This window comes from Felis catus, chromosome X (genome assembly GCF_018350175.1).
Source record: "Felis catus isolate Fca126 chromosome X, F.catus_Fca126_mat1.0, whole genome shotgun sequence".
Lineage (NCBI taxonomy): Eukaryota > Metazoa > Chordata > Mammalia > Carnivora > Felidae > Felis > Felis catus.
The window spans coordinates 11,233,638-11,250,804 of NC_058386.1; the positions used below are offsets into that span (position 1 = coordinate 11,233,638).

General features: G+C 36.8%; 1 protein-coding gene across 3 annotated transcripts in view; it reads left to right on the top strand.

Annotated features, from left to right (window-relative positions):
- The window catches only part of GLRA2 (glycine receptor alpha 2), a 172,390-nt gene that overhangs the window by 29,082 nt on the left and 126,141 nt on the right, over window positions 1–17,167 (top strand). The window contains exons 2-3 of one of the 3 annotated variants that reach the window (XM_019823567.3): window positions 15,160–15,227; window positions 15,323–15,390. In XM_019823567.3, coding sequence (XP_019679126.1) covers window positions 15,388–15,390 — 3 coding nt within the window. In that variant the 5' untranslated portion in view covers window positions 15,160–15,227; window positions 15,323–15,387. The remainder of the gene's footprint in view (window positions 1–15,159; window positions 15,228–15,322; window positions 15,391–17,167) is intronic. The other 2 variants (XM_004000283.5, XM_004000282.5) reach the window with 2 other exon arrangements.

Sequence of the window (17,167 nt, forward strand, 5' to 3'; positions counted from 1 at the left end):
TAGCACTAATTCTGACAATTAACATCATGGCAAGTATCATTATTCCCATTCCACAGAATATATAACAGACTCAAAGAGTTTCTGTACTGTTTAAAGTTCACAGGTGGTAATAGGTAGAGCTAGTGGTAAAAACAAGATAGACTGGGAGTCACCACACTTCAAAAATATCTACGTAGTATGACCCAAAGTCCAGGTTTCCACAGGACATTCCTGGTTTATGCTGGGTGTTTCTGTATAGTTATCAACAGCACCTACTTTCTGTTTAAAAATTAATCATCCTATATTAGATAATGGCTCCCGTCTTATCCCTTGTCTTTAAATCACAGAGATACCACAGCGTGCAAAAATAGAATCTTGCCGACATTCTCAAAGCCCTCTGACATGGATCTGAGCTACGTGCACATCTTTCTATTCACTCATCCTTGTGCGACAGTGGTTGACAACTGGTAGCCATTAGTGGGAAGGACTCACAGAAGCTGCCATTTGGTTCCCTATATTTAAGCTACTTTAGGTGCTAATTAATTGCTTTGTCTGGCAATTTCATCATTTTATCAACATGGCTGGCCCAAAGCAAAGGGTTTGCTGGACTGTCTCATAAGCTGCAGCAGTCAGTAAATGGCCAACTTTTTTATTTCTCTAAATATGTTGCCCTTAGCACAGACCTGGATGTCAGCAACCAAACTAAATGTAGCAGGACTGGTAAAACCATTTTGACCATGTGCTGAACGGGAAGAATCAACGGTATATGATTTATTCGTGGTGAATTATCAAGGTGAAAATAACGCAATGGGTTACTTAGTTTATGTGGTCATTTATAATTACAATCATGACATTTAAAAAAGCCTTCTCCATTCTTTCAGTTTAGATGCCTCAAATCACCCCTCATAAAGGGAGTACCACCATGAAAAGCCATTCCTTCCCCTTACAATCCTCCCATCCTCCAAGGCTCTCTCTTTCATGAGCATCAAAGTACCATGCAACACAGGAAGCCATCATAAGGAACACTGCTTCTCCATGTTTGAAAAGGAGGCTCTGACCCTTAACTATACATCTTCTTGCTTCCTCTGTGTGCTTTTTATTTTCTCTTTTGATCTCTTGAACCAATGGCATGAATCTTTCTGCTAGACAAAAATCTTATTCCGAAGTAAACTTCATTTCTGTATAAATCAAGCACATATATTTAATATTCCATTCCCATCCAAGGGTCCTACACTAAAGTACTGTGGTACTTAATGACACATTAAATTATTTACTAGGAATAAAATGCAAAATGAAAATGCCATTCTTGCCTATTTGTGACAAGAGAGAAAAAAGTAACATTTTCATCTTGGAACTCAAAGGCTGCCTGCCCTCTGCTCTTAAATCTCTCTCCTTAAAATGATGTTGGAAAATAACATACTTGGGGCAAACCTAACGAATAGTGACTCTTGTTTTGGTAATATACCAAATCTCCTATTCTTTCCTACCATTTATTTTTAAGACCTTTGCTGCAGCCTTTGTTTAAATTTTTTTCCAACTTGAGATATAAGACACATATAACATTGTGTAAGTTTAAGGTGTACAATGTGTTGATGTATACATTTAAATATTGCAAAATAATTACTGTTGTAGTGTTAATATTACAAGATGATTACATAAATACCATTTCTTTTCTGTGGTGAGAATATTTAAGAGCTACTCACTTAGCAACTTTCAAATATATAATACAGTATTGTTAACTATAGTTACCATTATATCCCTAGAATTTATTCATCCTATGACTGGAAGTTTGTATCTTTTGACCAACATCTCCCCATTTCTCTTACCCACAGCCCCTGGTAACTATCACTCTACTCTCTGCTCCTCTGAGTTTGGCTTTTTTAGTTTCTACAAATAAGTGATATTATACAATATTTGTCTCTACTGTTTATTTTTTAAATAGAATCCATCATGAAGCTTTTTTTTTTTGTTTATTTATCTATTTAGAGAGAGGCAGAAATAGAAAGCACATGTGGGAGCGGCAGAGACAGAGAGAGAGAGAGAGAAAGAGAATCCCAAGCAGGCTCCACAGTGGCAGCACAGAGCCTGACATGGGGCTCTAATTCACAAACCATGAGATCATGACCTGAGCCAAAACCACAAGTTGGATCTTAACTGACTGAGCCACCCAGGTGCCCCCATCATGAAGCTTTAAAAAATATATGTATGCTTAACTTAGAAAGCTTTGGTCAATATGGAGATTATCTATCTATCTATCTATCTATCTATCTATAGGTTTGTATTATTTTAGTCACTACGAATAATAGGTAAAATTTTCATTACCATGGTAGAAGTTATAAAAATTGGTTCTAGGTTTTAAATATGCAAGATACAGAATATATTAAATATAATGACTGAGTCAAATACACTAAGTATTTGTTGTCCATATTATCTGGCCTACTCCTATATTACTTCCATACTGCCTCCTAGCTCTTAGAATAACATTAGTAGTCTAACTCAAACTTAATGGTTTAGTTAGTGCAGCTGGCCCAAAGGACATCATTATGGAAAGATCATGGAATTCCAGAACAATTTCTGTTGTTCACTAACCTCCTCCTCTGAAAATAGAGCAGGGCTCAGCACACGTGGCCCTTGCATGGAACAAATCTAATCCCCTACTTGTTTTGTAAATAAAGTTTTACTGGAACACAACCACACCCATTTGTTTACATACTGTCTATGGCTACTTGCACTACAAAGACAGAATGGAGTCTGTGTGACAGAGACTTTGTGGCCCACAGAGCCTAAAATATTTACCATCTGGCCCTTTACAAAAAGAATGTTGCTGACCCATAAGAGAACTCATCCAGGAATTAATACGTTTATCAAATCTGATTACAAGCAGGGTTTTTCACTTGTATCCCTGAGTTATATCTCTAGACTACAGTATCATTCCATACATTTAATCTTAGACAGGGGCTCCTGGGTGGCTCAGTCAACTGAGCATTCTACTTGGGCTCAGGTCACGATCTCATAGTTCGTGGGTTCGAGCCCTGCATCTGGCTTTCTGCTGCCAGGGCAGAGTCCGCTTCGGATCCTCTGGCCCCCTTTATCTCTGCACCTCCACCACTCGTTCCCTCTCTCAAAAATAAATAAACATTTGAAAAAAAATTTAGTCTTAGACAAGTAGCCAAGAAAGATTCAGCTGATCTTTACTGACTCTTTGTTGCTCCTCCATTACCTCTCTATCCCAGGCACTTATCTTGCAGCCCCCAATAAAACATTCCCTCCTTGGCAGGAGCACAGAATTTTATTATAGCCCTACAATTGCCTTTAGTTTTAGTCATAGTTTTATTATTACCATCTAACATATTTATTGTTCAACAAGAAATTGTTAATGGAATTACTAAAAGAAAAATGTGGATCAGCGTTTCCAGAACTATGTTTTGCAGAATGCTTGCCATTTTTGAAATATGCTTCATTAAAAGGATAGTCTATTTAAAAAAACAAAAAAATCTCCCACGGTCAAATAAATTTGGAAAACAACAACACACACTATGTTCTCCTTCAGGGGCACCATAATCCACAAGAGTTTATTAAAGTTTTGGGGAGGAGGAGGCTGGCGGTAACAAAACAGTAGAGTAGGCATCTCCAAGCTCTTGTCCCCCCACAGAAACAGCAAAAAGTAAGTAGAAACTGTCAGAACTAACTTTGTCAGAGTTAACTCTAGAAAACAGTCAAGAGCTTTCAGTAACCAAGAGACTGCTGAAGTAAGAAAAAGCCAACTTCAAATGGTAGGAAAGTTTTGTGGTGTTTTTTTTTGCCCTTGCCCCATTCCCTCCCCAACACTGGTTTTGGCTTTGAATTAGTGGCAACCTGCATTCTCAGCGTGGAACCCTGGTCCTTAGTTCTGGAGGGGGCAGAACAAGCATTATTCACAAATTATTTTGTCTGTCTATTCTAACCAATGTGTGCTACCAGATGGACTAATACAAAGCTCTTGCATTAGTTTGCTAGGGTTGCCACAACAAAATAGCACAGAGATTTGCTTTCTCACGGTTCTGGAGGCAGTAAGTCTAAGACTGGGTGTCAGCAGGATTGGTCTCCCGAGGACTATCTTCCTGGCTTGCAGATGGCCACCTTCTCACAGAGGTCTTTCCTCTGTGCACACACATCTCTGGCGTCTCTCTTCTCTTTTCACAAGGACACAATTTATATTAGATTAGGACCTACCCTCACGACCTTATTTAACCTTAATTACCTCTTTAAAGATCTTTCCAAATACAGTTACGTCCTGAGGTACTGGGGGTTAGCGCTTCAACATATGATTTGGGGAAGGGGGCAGACCCAATTCAACCCATAACAGTTCCTATCCCTGTTCCACCTAACTTGGAACTCAGGATGGAAAAAAACAGCAAGTATTGATCAAAGACACTACAAAAAACCCACTAAAAACCTGCAGATGCCTGGGGCAAAAGATGACAGCTGAAACATACAATGAGCCATCTAAGGCTGAGAGCAAAAGCTGAGGAAATTTTCTTAGGGAAATTAGGAAATTCAAATCAGCCATGTATGCCGGGGAATTTTGAAAGCAACATGCATTCTCAGGGCAAGATGCATCCTCAGAAAAGACCTGAGAAGATCCTAAATTTCACATTGGGCTGATCTGTAGATTCAGTTCAAGTCTGGCTAGGTATTGAAGGAATGTCCGAACACAGAAAAAAATCTGCAGCGTGGGAAAGGTGTGTTTCATCTGTTTGTTTCGTAGGTTGCTGATTTGTTAGCTCTTGGTATTCAAGGAAATCTCTGTCAAAACCCTCACTGAACACAAGTTGAGGAACAGAGACTACAATGGCCACACATGAGAAGGAATATCCTCTTTGCAAAAAAAGTTTGGGAAACTCAATAAACAGATGACCTCCTGTATCCTTCAACAATCAAAACATTCAGCAAACTCTGAGGAAGGGAAAGAATCTGATCTCCAGAACAATCACATTATAATATTCAAGCATCCAATTATCAACAAAAATTACAAAGCATATAAAGTAACAGGAAAGTATGTTCCATTCAAAGGAACAAAATAAATTAACAGAAATTGTCACTGAGCAAGGCCAGACATTAATAGACAAAGCCTTTAAAATAGCTGTCTTAATATGCTTAAAGGCCTAAAGGAAAACAAAAACAAAGAATGAAACGAAATCAGCAAAGTGATATATGAATAAAATGAGACTATCAATAAAGAGATAGAAATTATAAAAAGGAACCAAACAAATTCTGAAGCTGAAAAGTATAGTAACAGAAATGGAGAATTCACTAGAGAATTTCAAAATTAGATTTAAGCAGAAAGAAGAAAGAATCAGTAAACTTGAAGATGGGGCAATTGAATTACCAAGTCTGAGGAGCATAAAGAAAAAAGAATGAAGAAAACTGAACTGATGCTCCACCCAACAACAGCAGAATATACATTTTTCTCAAGTGCATCAATGGGATACCAAAACTGGACCACCATATACATTATGGGAGTTCAAGAAGGAGAAGAGAGGGGCACTCAGTCGGTTGAGTATCTGACTTGGGCTCAGGTTGTAATCTCACAGTTCGTGGGCTTGAGCCCTGTGTTGGGCTCTGTGCTGACAGCTCAGAGCCTGGAGCCTGCTTCAAATTCTGTGTCTCCCCCTCTCTCTGGCCCTCCCCTGTTCACACGTGGTGTCTCTCTCTCTCTCTCTCTCTCTCTCTCTCTCTCTCTCTCTCAAAAATAAATAAAACTAAAAAAAAAAAGAAGAGAAAAAGGAAAAGGTGGGAAGAATATTTGAATAGAATATTTAAAGAAATAATGGGTCCTCAAATTTGATGAAAACATAGATCTACAAATCCAAAAACCTCAATGAACTCCAAGTAGGAAAACCCAAAGAGACCCACACTGAGAACATTTATAATCAAACTGTTGAAAGCCAAAGACAATGAGAGGATTTTTAAAACAGCACGAGAAAACCCATTACTTATATGGGATTCCCCAATAAGAATATCAACTTATTTCTCAGTGAAACCTTGGAGTCTAGAAGGCAATGGAATGATATATTTCATGTGTTGGGAGGAAAAAAATCAATGTAAATGAGAGCTTGGGAGCTTTTATCCAGCAAAACTGTCTTTCACAAATGAAGAAGAAATAAAGACATTTTCAGATGAACGAAAGCTATGAGAGTTCATTACAACCAGACCTACCTTCCAAGAAACGATAAACAGAGTCCTTTATGAAATGAAATGAAAGAACACTAGACAGTAACTCAAAACCTAATGAAGAAATAAAAATTGCTGGTAAAGGTAAATACATGGTCAAATATAAAACAGTATTATGGTAGTTTGGGTTTGTAACTCCACTTCTTAATTCCTCCAGGATTTAAGAGACAAATGCATTTAAAAGTTGTTAATCTATGCTATTGGGCACATAATGAATAAAGATGTAATTTGTGACAACCGCACATAAAGGGAGGAAGATATATCTGTATAGGAGTAGAGTTTCTGTACGTTATTAAAGTTAAGTTGGTATCAATTCAAACTAAGTTGCTATAAATTTACAGTGTTAAATGTTATCCCCATGGTAACCACAAAGAAAATATTTAAAAAGTATACAAAAAAGAAATAAAAGAGAATCAAAATAATTCACTGCAAAAAAGTTAACTGAACACAAAAGAGGGTAGTAATAGAGGAAATGAAAGACAAAAAAGCTGTAAGATACATAGATATCAAATACCAAATGGCAGATGTAAGTCATTCTTTATCAGTAATTACTTTTAATGCAAATTAACTAAACTCCCCAATCAAAAGACATAGATGGTAAGAATGGATAAAATATGATGTAACTATATGCTATCTACAAGAGACTCACTTTAGATCCAAAGACACAAGTCAGAAGGTAGAAAAAGATTATTCTATGCAAACAGTAACCAAAAGAGAACTGAGGTGGCTATACTAACATCAGACAAAATACAATATTAGTAAAAATCTCTTAAAACAAAGAATTGCAGTATATATTGATAAAAGGATCAAATCATCAAGATGATATAACAATTCTAAAAGTATATGCACCAAATACCAGAGCCCCAAAATACATGAAGCAAACATTGACAGAAACAATGGGAGAAATAACACTTCTACAATAACATTTGGAGACTTTAATACACCATTTTCAATAATGGATAGAGCATCTATACGGAGCTCAGTACGGAAAATAAGGATGTGAACAACACTATAAATCAACTAGATCTAACAAACATATATAGAGTGCCCCACCCAACAACAGTAGACTATACATTCTTCTCAAGTGCACATGGAACATTCTCCAGGATAGAGCATATATTGAACCACAAAATAATTCTTAATGAATTTTAAAAGATTAAAATCATAAAAAGTATCTCTTCCAACCACAGTAGAATGAAGCTAAAAATCAATAATAAAAGGAAACCCAGAAAATTCACAAATATTTGGAAATTAACACACTCTTATACAACCAATGGGTCAAAGAAGAAATCACAAGGGAAATTAGAAATGAATGAAAACAAACTTATGGGATGCAGTGAAGACAGTACTCAGAGGGAAATTTATAAAACAAGTGCCTGCATTAAAAAAGAAGAAAGATCTTTTTTAAAAAATTTCTTAATGTTTACTTATTTTTTGAGAGAGAGAGAGAGAGTGTGAGCAGGGGAGGGGCAGAGAGAGAGGGAGACACAGAATCTGAAGCAGGGTCCAGGCTCTGAGCTGTCAGCACAGAGCCCAACACGGGGCTCGAACCCATGAACCATGAGATCATGACCTGAGCTGAAGTCGGACACTTAACTGACTGAGCCACTCAGGCACCCCAAAAAGCAGAAAGATCTTAAATAAATAACATAATATTATATTCTGAAGAACTAGAAAAAGAAGAGAAAAACTAAACCTAACACTCTCCAAAAAAGTAAATAATAAAGATTAGAATCGGGAAAAAAAAATAGAAAAGTCTTTAGAGAATCAACAAAACCAAAAGTTGGTTCTTTTAAAAGATCAACAAAAATTACAGACCTTTATGTAGACTGACAAGGAAAAAAGAGAGAAAACTCCAACAACTAAAATCAGAAATAAAAGTGGGGGCATTACAACTGACCTTTCAGAAATAAAAAAAAAATTATAAGATTATTAACAAATCAGATAACCTAGATGAAATGGACAAATACCTAGAAACACAAAAATTACCTAAGATGACTGAAGATGAAATAGAAAATCTCAACAGACCTATCACAAGTAAAGAGATTGGACGAATAATCAAAAATCTTCCAACAAAGAAAACTTCAGGACCAGATGGGTTCACTGGTGAATTCTTCCAAACATTTAAAGAAAAATTAACACCAATACTTCTCAAATTCTTCCAAGAAATAAAAAAGAACACATTCAAACTCATTCTATGAGTCAACATTACCCTGATATCAAAGCCAGACAGAGACACCACAAGAAAATCACAGACCAATTTCCTTTATGAATACAGATGCAGAAATCCTCAAAAAAATATTAGCAAAACAAATTCAACAGTTTGTATTGAAGAGTCGGGTGTTAATTTGTTCTGTTCTTTTTAGATTCCACATATAAGTGAAATCATATGGTATTTGTCTTTCTCTGCCCTATTTCACTTAGCATAATACACAACTAGATTTCCACAACGCAAAAGGATGAAGTTGGACCTCTATCTCACACCATATACAAAAATTATCTCAAAATGAATCAACAGCCTAAATATAAGCGCTGAAACCATTAAACTTTTAAAAGAAAACATAGGGGCAAATCTTCATGACCATGGATTTGGTCGTTGATCTTTTTTGATGACACTAAAACATAAGCAACAAAAGAAAAAAAATAGGTAAACTGGATTTCATCAAAACCAAAAACTGTTGTGCATCAAAGTACATTATCAAAGAAGAGTAAACCTACTAAGAGAAACTATTTGCAAATCATATATCTGATCGGGCTTAATATCCACAATATATAAAGAACAAAGACAACCTACCCAATACAAAAATGGGCAAAGGACCTGAATAGACTTTTCTCCAAAATGATAGCCAATAATCACAAGAAAAAATGTTCAATGTCATTAGTCATTATGGAAATGAAAATCAAAACCACAATAAGATACCCCCTCATACCTACTAGAATGACTACAGTCCAAACATGGAAAATATGTATTGGTGAAGATGTGGAGAAATTGGAATACTCAAAAATTACTTGTGGCAATTTAAAATAGTGTAGCCACTGTAGAAAACAGTATGGCAGTTCCTTAAAAAGTTAAACATAGAATTAGCATGTGACCCCTAATTCCACTCCTGGGTATACATCCATGAGGGTTGAAAGTAGGAACTCAAACATTTCATTGCAGCATTACTCCCAACAGCCAAAGGGTGAAAAAAATCCAAGTTTCTATTAACAGATGAATAAACAAAATGTAGTATATATATACAATGATTATTTAGTCATAAAAAGGAAAGAAGTTCTGATACATGCTACAACATGGATGAACATTGAAAACATTATGCTAAGTGAAAGAAGCCAGATACAAAGGATAAATATTGTATGATTCCACTTATATGAAATACCTTGAGTAAACAAATTCATAGAGACAGAAAGTAGATTAGAAGTTACCAGGGGCTTGAGGGAGAGGAGAATGGGGAGTTACTGCTTAATGGTTACAAAGTTTCTGTTTGAAGTGATGGAAAAACTTTGGAAATAGATAGTGGTTAGTGGTTGCACAACTTTGGAGAAACTTATATTAAAGAAACTTGCCTAATTGATTCAACAGTGTTTTCCAAACTTGTCCTACCTTTAGTGGTTTTATTAACGGACTACAGCTGGGGGCGCCTGAGTGGCACAGTCGGTTAAGCGTCCGACTTCAGCCAGGTCACGATCTCGCGGTCCGTGAGTTCGAGCCCCGCGTCGGGCTCTGGGCTGATGGCTCAGAGCCTGGAGCCTGTTTCCGATTCTGTGTCTCCCTCTCTCACTGCCCCTCCCCCGTTCATGCTCTGTCTCTCTCTGTCCCCAAAATAAATAAACGTTGAAAAAAAAATTTTTTTTAAAAATGGACTACAGTTGACATTTCAAGGGACATTCTTGAAAGACTGAAACAAAGTACAAGTGATTATAATTTTGAAAGGGAGACAGAATTATCTGAAGGAACAAATCTCTCTTGTTAAAGTGAAAACTGCCTCCTCAGGACCCAAATGGGCCTGGAAAGTCTGCGTTTCTAACAAGCTCCCAGGTGGTGCTGATTTTGCGGAGCTTCCAACTGCAGCCTGAGTAGCTGCCCTCTTACAGCCAATTTGGTCAACTGATCCAAAAGTGAAGATGTTAATAGGTGATAATTGTAGCATAATTGTAGTTTTACTTGGGTTACCAAGACAAATGCCTTACTCCAAAGAAGATAATCCGAGAGAGCAGTATATAGCAACAAAGGGGACCCGTATAAAATGGGGCTTGTCATCTTTGTGCCGGGGATCAGGGAAGGGAGTCTTTCTTCCAAATACATTTAAAGTATTTGAAATCTATTTACCATATAAAAATCTACCTCCATTTATATGTGAATTACATACTAAAGATATGGCAAGATCAGTCTCTCATAAGAATAAGGCAAAACAATTCAATGCAATCCCTATAAAAATGCCAACAACATTTTTCACAAAACTGGAACAAATAATACTGAAATTGGTGTGGAGCCACAAAAGACCCCAAATAGCCCAAGCGATCTTGAAAAAGAAAAACAAAGCTACAGGTATCACAATCCCACATTGCAAGGTAATCTGGGATTACAAAACTGTGGTCATCAAAACAGCATGGTACTGCCACAAAAAAGAGATACTTAGATCAATGGAACAGAATAGAGCCCAGAAATAAACCCACACTTACATGGTCAATTAATATATGACAAAGGAGGCAAGAACATACAATGAGGAAAAGATGGTTTCTTCAGTAAATAGTGCTGGGCAAAGCAGACAGCTACATGCAAAATAATGAAACTGGACCACTTTCTAATACCATATACAAAAATAGACTCAAAACGGGTTAAAGACCTGTGAGAGCTGAAATCATAAAAATCCTAGAAGAGGACACAGGTAGTAATTTCTCTGACATTTTCCTAGGTATGTCTCTTAAGGCAATGCAAACAAAAGCAATAATAAACTATTGGGACCACATCAAAATAAAAAGCTTTTGCACAATGAAGGAAACCATTGATAAAACAAGAAGGCAACCTACTGAATGGGAGAAGATATTTGAGAATGATATGTCCAATAAGGGGTTAATATCCATAATATATAAATAATTTATGCAACTCAACACCATAAAAACAAACAGCCCAATTAAAAAATGGGCAGAGGACCTGAACAGACATTTGTCCAAAGAAGACATCCAGATAGCCAACAGACACACGAAACGGTGCTCAACATCACTAATCATCAGAGAAATTCATATCAAAACCACAATGAAATATTACCTTCCATCTGTGAGAATGACTAAAATCAAAAAGACAAGAAATAACAAGTGTTGGTGAAGATGTGGAAAAAAAGGAACCCTCACATGCCATTGGCAGGAAAGCAAATTGATACAGTCACTGTACCAAGGCTCCTCAAAAACTTAAAAACAGAATTACCATAAGATCCAATAATTCCACTACTGAATATTTACCCAAAGAAAACAAAAAACATTAATTTGAAAGGATATATGCACTCCTATGTTTATGGCAGCATTATTTACAATAGCCAAGATACAGGAGCAACTTAAGAGTCCATCAATAGATGAATGGATAAGGAAGATGTTGTACACACACACACACACACACACACACACACAGAAATATCATGCAAAATAAAAAGATGAAACTGTGCAGTTTGCCACAACATGGATGGACCTAGAGGGTATTATACTCAGTGAAATAAGTCAGACTGGGAAAGACAAATACCACATGATTTCACTTATATGTAGAATCTAAAAAAAAATGAATAAACAAAGAAAAAGCAGAATCATTCCTGTAAACACAGAGAACAAACTGACGGCTGCCAGAGGGGGTGGGGGGATAGGCAAAACTTCCAGTTGTGAAATGAATAAGTCATGGGAATAAGAGGCACAGCATAAGGAATATAGTCAATGATACTGTAACAACAATGTAGGCTGATGGATGGTAGCTACACTTGTGGTAAGCATAGCATCATGTTTAAACCTGTCAAATCACTATGTTGTACTCCTGAAACTAATATAACATTGGGTGTCAACTACACTCAAATAATAATAAAAAAGAATAAGGCAAAAAAGAAAGAAAAGAGTGAGAAAGAAAGGGAAGCAGGGAGGGAGAGAGGGGAGATGGGAGAGAGGAGACGATGTTTGGAAAGAAGGAAGGGATAACAGTGATATGAGAGATTAGGTGTCTACATAATTCTTTTTCCTATTGAATTCTCATCCAATTCACATTGGAATATCGTAACTTTGCTGATAAAACCAATTACATGAGGTTAACTAGTGTTAACTATTTCTTTCTACAGTTCACAGAATAATCATTCACTTATGATCCCATCTAAGGATGTGTCCTTGTTAATTAGAACACCTTAGTGGATTATTGGGCTAAAATACAGATGAAAGGTTGTATGGACACATATCAGGATAACAAAATGAAAAACAATTCTAACATCTAACCCAAAGAATTTTCAGGCCATAGTCCTAGTAGCTTTTATCAGAAAGATAATTTCAGGGGCCTCAGGCATTTTACTCCTGCAGTTAAGAAAAGTGTCCATAAGTTAGGCAACTTCTGCCTCTTACAAACTCTGTGACCTTGGGAAAATTAATTAATTACCTCTGTGTCTCAGCTTCCTCATCTATAAAGTGGGGGACATAGTAGCACCTAATGACTGAAGAATGAAATAAGGCACTCACTGGCGCACAGCAGGGTTTTAATATGTATCAACTCTTATTACATGCATGTACTAACCCCGCATCCAAAAAAATTGCTTTTTCTTCTTTCCAAAATTTTATATCCGGATGCAAATGAAACTTGAGAAAATACCCAAGATTGAAGAGGTCAGAAGTAAAGGATCAAACTGTCCCAGAAATATCCCACAAACCAGTGGCAAACACCATGGTTGGCAGGTCAGGAGGAAGCGAGGTTATTGTGTAAGGAATGCGGTGCAGCAAAGGGGCTGAACGTTTAGGTGTTTGGGATGAGAATGATAAGGCATGGAGTGTCAGCCTTTCTACTTACTGTGGCATGACTTTAAGCAAGTTGCTTAATCTCTCTAACCCCCAGTTTCCTCATCTGAAAACATTTACTGGTGCAGTAAAACAATTCCTCTTTTGAGAAGATTAAACTAGATAATTTTTAAAATGTGCTTAGTACAACTTGTTAATATGTGGTAGCTTAAAAAATATTTTGAGTTCTAGCAATACACTCACACCGTCATTTACTTGGAAGGATAAAAATAAGTGTATGATGGTATGACCCAGCATCCTAAATGCCTGTAAGCCAACTGGGGAGGCCAATTGGGAAGGCCAGGATAATGTACAGTAGAAGACATGTCTCTTTCCTGTTTCTTTACCCCCCCATCATTCATTTTCTTATCTATCTTGCATATAAAAATTCATGAAAGCTTCCCATCCTGAATTGGGCTATTTACAATGAAATATTTTATTGTGAAGAGAAGAAAAAAAGTGAACATATACAATGTCTCACAACTTGCCTCTACCTTGTCTAAATGTATTTCTTATTAGCAGAAAAGTATATTTGCTATGGAATAGAACTTTATCATCAAGGAAGAGACTCATTTTTGTTCTGTTTTCAGTAACCAAATGAGAAGCAAAGTCAAATAGAGTAGAAAGTGACCCTGGGGAAGAAGTCGTCTTGGCAGATGTTGAAATAAGAGGGGGAAGGGATGAATTAAAAGACTTGGAATATCTCAAAGATGTAGGCTGAAAAATATTTTGATAATATGATGGTGCCTGTGATTCCATACCTACAAACATTTAAAAAAATAAACACAATCGTTTTCCATTAAGAACAGAAAAGTTAGTTATGTTAAAGAAAAAAACTTAACACATCTCTTTTACCAAAAGTTCTTGCCTGGAGACTTAAGTTCGCTGTTTAACCTAAGTTTCCTTTCCTCAAAGGAAAGGGCTGGAGAACCCTCTGACTTGTCAAGTTTAAACACACGGTACCCAAGCGCCACCATGGCTGAGTTTTACCACCACCCTTAGAGGGAGGCCTCAGTCACTTAGATCCTCATGGCATGTTGGGTATAGAGCCAACCAGGGTGTAGCCTGAACTAGGTTACATAGACCTTGTTAAGTAAAGAGAGAGAATTTTCTAGCGATAGAAGGCTCATGGCAGTGTATTCTTAACCCAGAATTAAGGGGTAACTACATGATGGCAATAAACATATCTCCCAGAAAAACATGAAACTGGAAATAATTAGACAGTGATATCTATCATCGAAGGGCAAAGAATCTGTGGCCATACCCCCCTGAACATATCTGTTGTCATCTGATCTCAGATGCTAAGCAGAAAAGGGCCTGAGTAGGGCTTGGGTTGGGGAGACCAAGGGCAAGATCAAGAAAGCTAGCCTCTGGGTCTCTGGAGAAAAAAGTGGACTCTCTTTTGAAAGCATATCTAGGATTAATAGCCCTTGCTTTACAATCCAGACATTAAGTGACATTTCTGTGTTTATTTCTTAAAATCAGCCAATTTTCTTTATTTTTGTATTTTTGTACATCATTTTTCATTGGGGATCAGAGGATATACAGAATGAATGGGCTAAATTCAAAGGTGTCAAGAGAATCAAATTAGACCCACTGATTTAAAGGGTGTCCTGGAAAAGGAGGTAGATGGATAAAGGCCATCCACCCAAAAGGCTATTTTGATAGCAACTAGTGACAATGAATTCAGTTTAATAGTCTCCAGCTTATATTTTCTAAATCCCAAACTCTGCTGGGTAAGTTATCATTGCTTAACTGTCCTTATTCGAAACACTAGTGGTAATGTTATCACTCTGAACCTCTGGGTACAACATTTTTGATTTTGGTTTTTGGCTTTTTTTTTTTTTTTTGCAATCTCACCATCATTTTTAGTTTACATTTCTAGTCATTTGCACAGATGTTGACGGAGCTGTATTCTTGCTTCAATGTCTATTGCAATATTCTTATTGCATTCTGCAGGTCCTCCAGTAAACGTTACTTGCAATATTTTTATCAACAGTTTTGGATCGGTCACAGAAACTACCATGGTAAGTGCCACAATGCCACTGGCAAGAGACAAACGTGACTTGATTATGCCATGAACACAACCTGTCAAATTTTCTATTTATTGTTCAACTTGCAGGGCCTCCTGTAAATGTTACCTGCAACATATTTATCAACAGCTTTGGGTCAATAGCAGAAACTACAATGGTGAGTGGGACTGAGCATTGAAGCCATCGTGTGAAGGAATGGGATACAGGATCGAAGAAGCACTGTTTTATATGTGTGAGACACTTACTGAATGCCAATTTCCAAGTTCACTCACCTCTAGAAAGCGATTATTTGTACACTGTCACTTTAGAAAGTCATTAGTCAAGTGTTCATTACTTAAAATTCAATAATATTTTATCTATCATGCCAGAGAAATTTTTAAAACACTTGATGTTTGGCTCGACTTAGGTACAATTATCAGTAATAAGCATCATGTATCATTAAAGATATTTAAATATTTATATCTCTAATGTTTCAGAAATACAAATTTCAAAGTTTAGGGGGTATTTTTTTTATAGCCAGTCTTTTTCATATAATCGAAGTTTTAACATAGTCAAGCCTCGGATATGCAACATTAAAGATACATGCCAAGGGGCTGACCTTACACTAAATACACACATGTGTGCGCACACACGATCTTGTTGCAAAAGAAAGTAGCCCCGAGTCCATAGCAAACGCATCATATGCGTGGCTCCCCCTCAAAAAAAAAAACCCAATAAACATAAAACTAATTATAAGCTCATCATCATGTATGTACAAGTATGTTCCATGTACATGAAAAAGATTTCAGATACTACAAAATCCACCAATATTTCTTATAAATTTCATGGTGATGGTGTTGCTGTGACACAGCCTATGAGATCAAGAGCCTTATAGTGCTAGGTGATAGTGTGGAAGTTGACTTTTGGGTGACATTTTTTCTTGGCCCTCGCACAGTTTATTTTAAGTCCTCAATCAATTGGCAGGTTCTAATTTTCATGACTACGTAAAGTAGCCATATTACTGGATGAAGTCAAAATAAAATATGGTTGAACTTGACTAAGTACTTTGATGGCTGATGTCCTAGAAACACTCAAGTGAAATAATGAGCATAATGCCATTGGGAAGTAAAAAATAGTGCTCCCTTGTCTTTATGAATTTTCTCTTTCAGGCTACTAGGATTGTGTTTAACAAATTACTGTACTTTTTGGTGTCCTCAATGCTAGAAAAAAGTAATTTACCTTTTAGCATTCCTTCTCACTGGCAAAATTAGACATAATGCAACTCCACTACCCATTTTAACATTACTGACACAGCACTGTCCAGAAATGAGCCTTCTGGTGCTTTGACAGGAGGTAGTGCATTAAGAATTTTACTCAATATAGTTTTGATAGGGTTATTAAATGACTCACAAGAAAATGTAAACACGGAAGGACTAAGCCAAGCTCTAGGCTTGGCATTCAGTTTTTGTCTCTCCCCTCTTGGTTTTATCCTGATAGCAGAGGGGCAAATCTTCCAGCAGCCCAAATCACTGTCACCCGCTTTACACGATGGCATTCAATGACGATATTTGCACGACCTAATGCTGATTGCATTAATTAGAATCCTAAGTTGCTTTGATTAAACTCCTCATTGCATTTACCCTCAATCAAAAATGTAAATGTGCACCTTTCCAATGTTTATTAATGCAAGAAAAAGCTAAACATTTAAGGAGATAAAAACGGAAACTATGGATATCCTTGTTTTCCTGTGTGTTTAATAGTTACTGAAGGTGTTTAATAAATGGGCTGCTTAGGTGTTTCCTGGCCACTTATTAAGGTGTCCTTTGTCATGTTTCCTGTGAGAAATGTTGGAAATCATTGCTCAAGTGTAAAATGAACAGCCTGCCTATCTTGCCGTATCATATAGACTGTATCGCATGGTCAGAAGAGTAGTGGATATTGTGTTTCTTTTATTT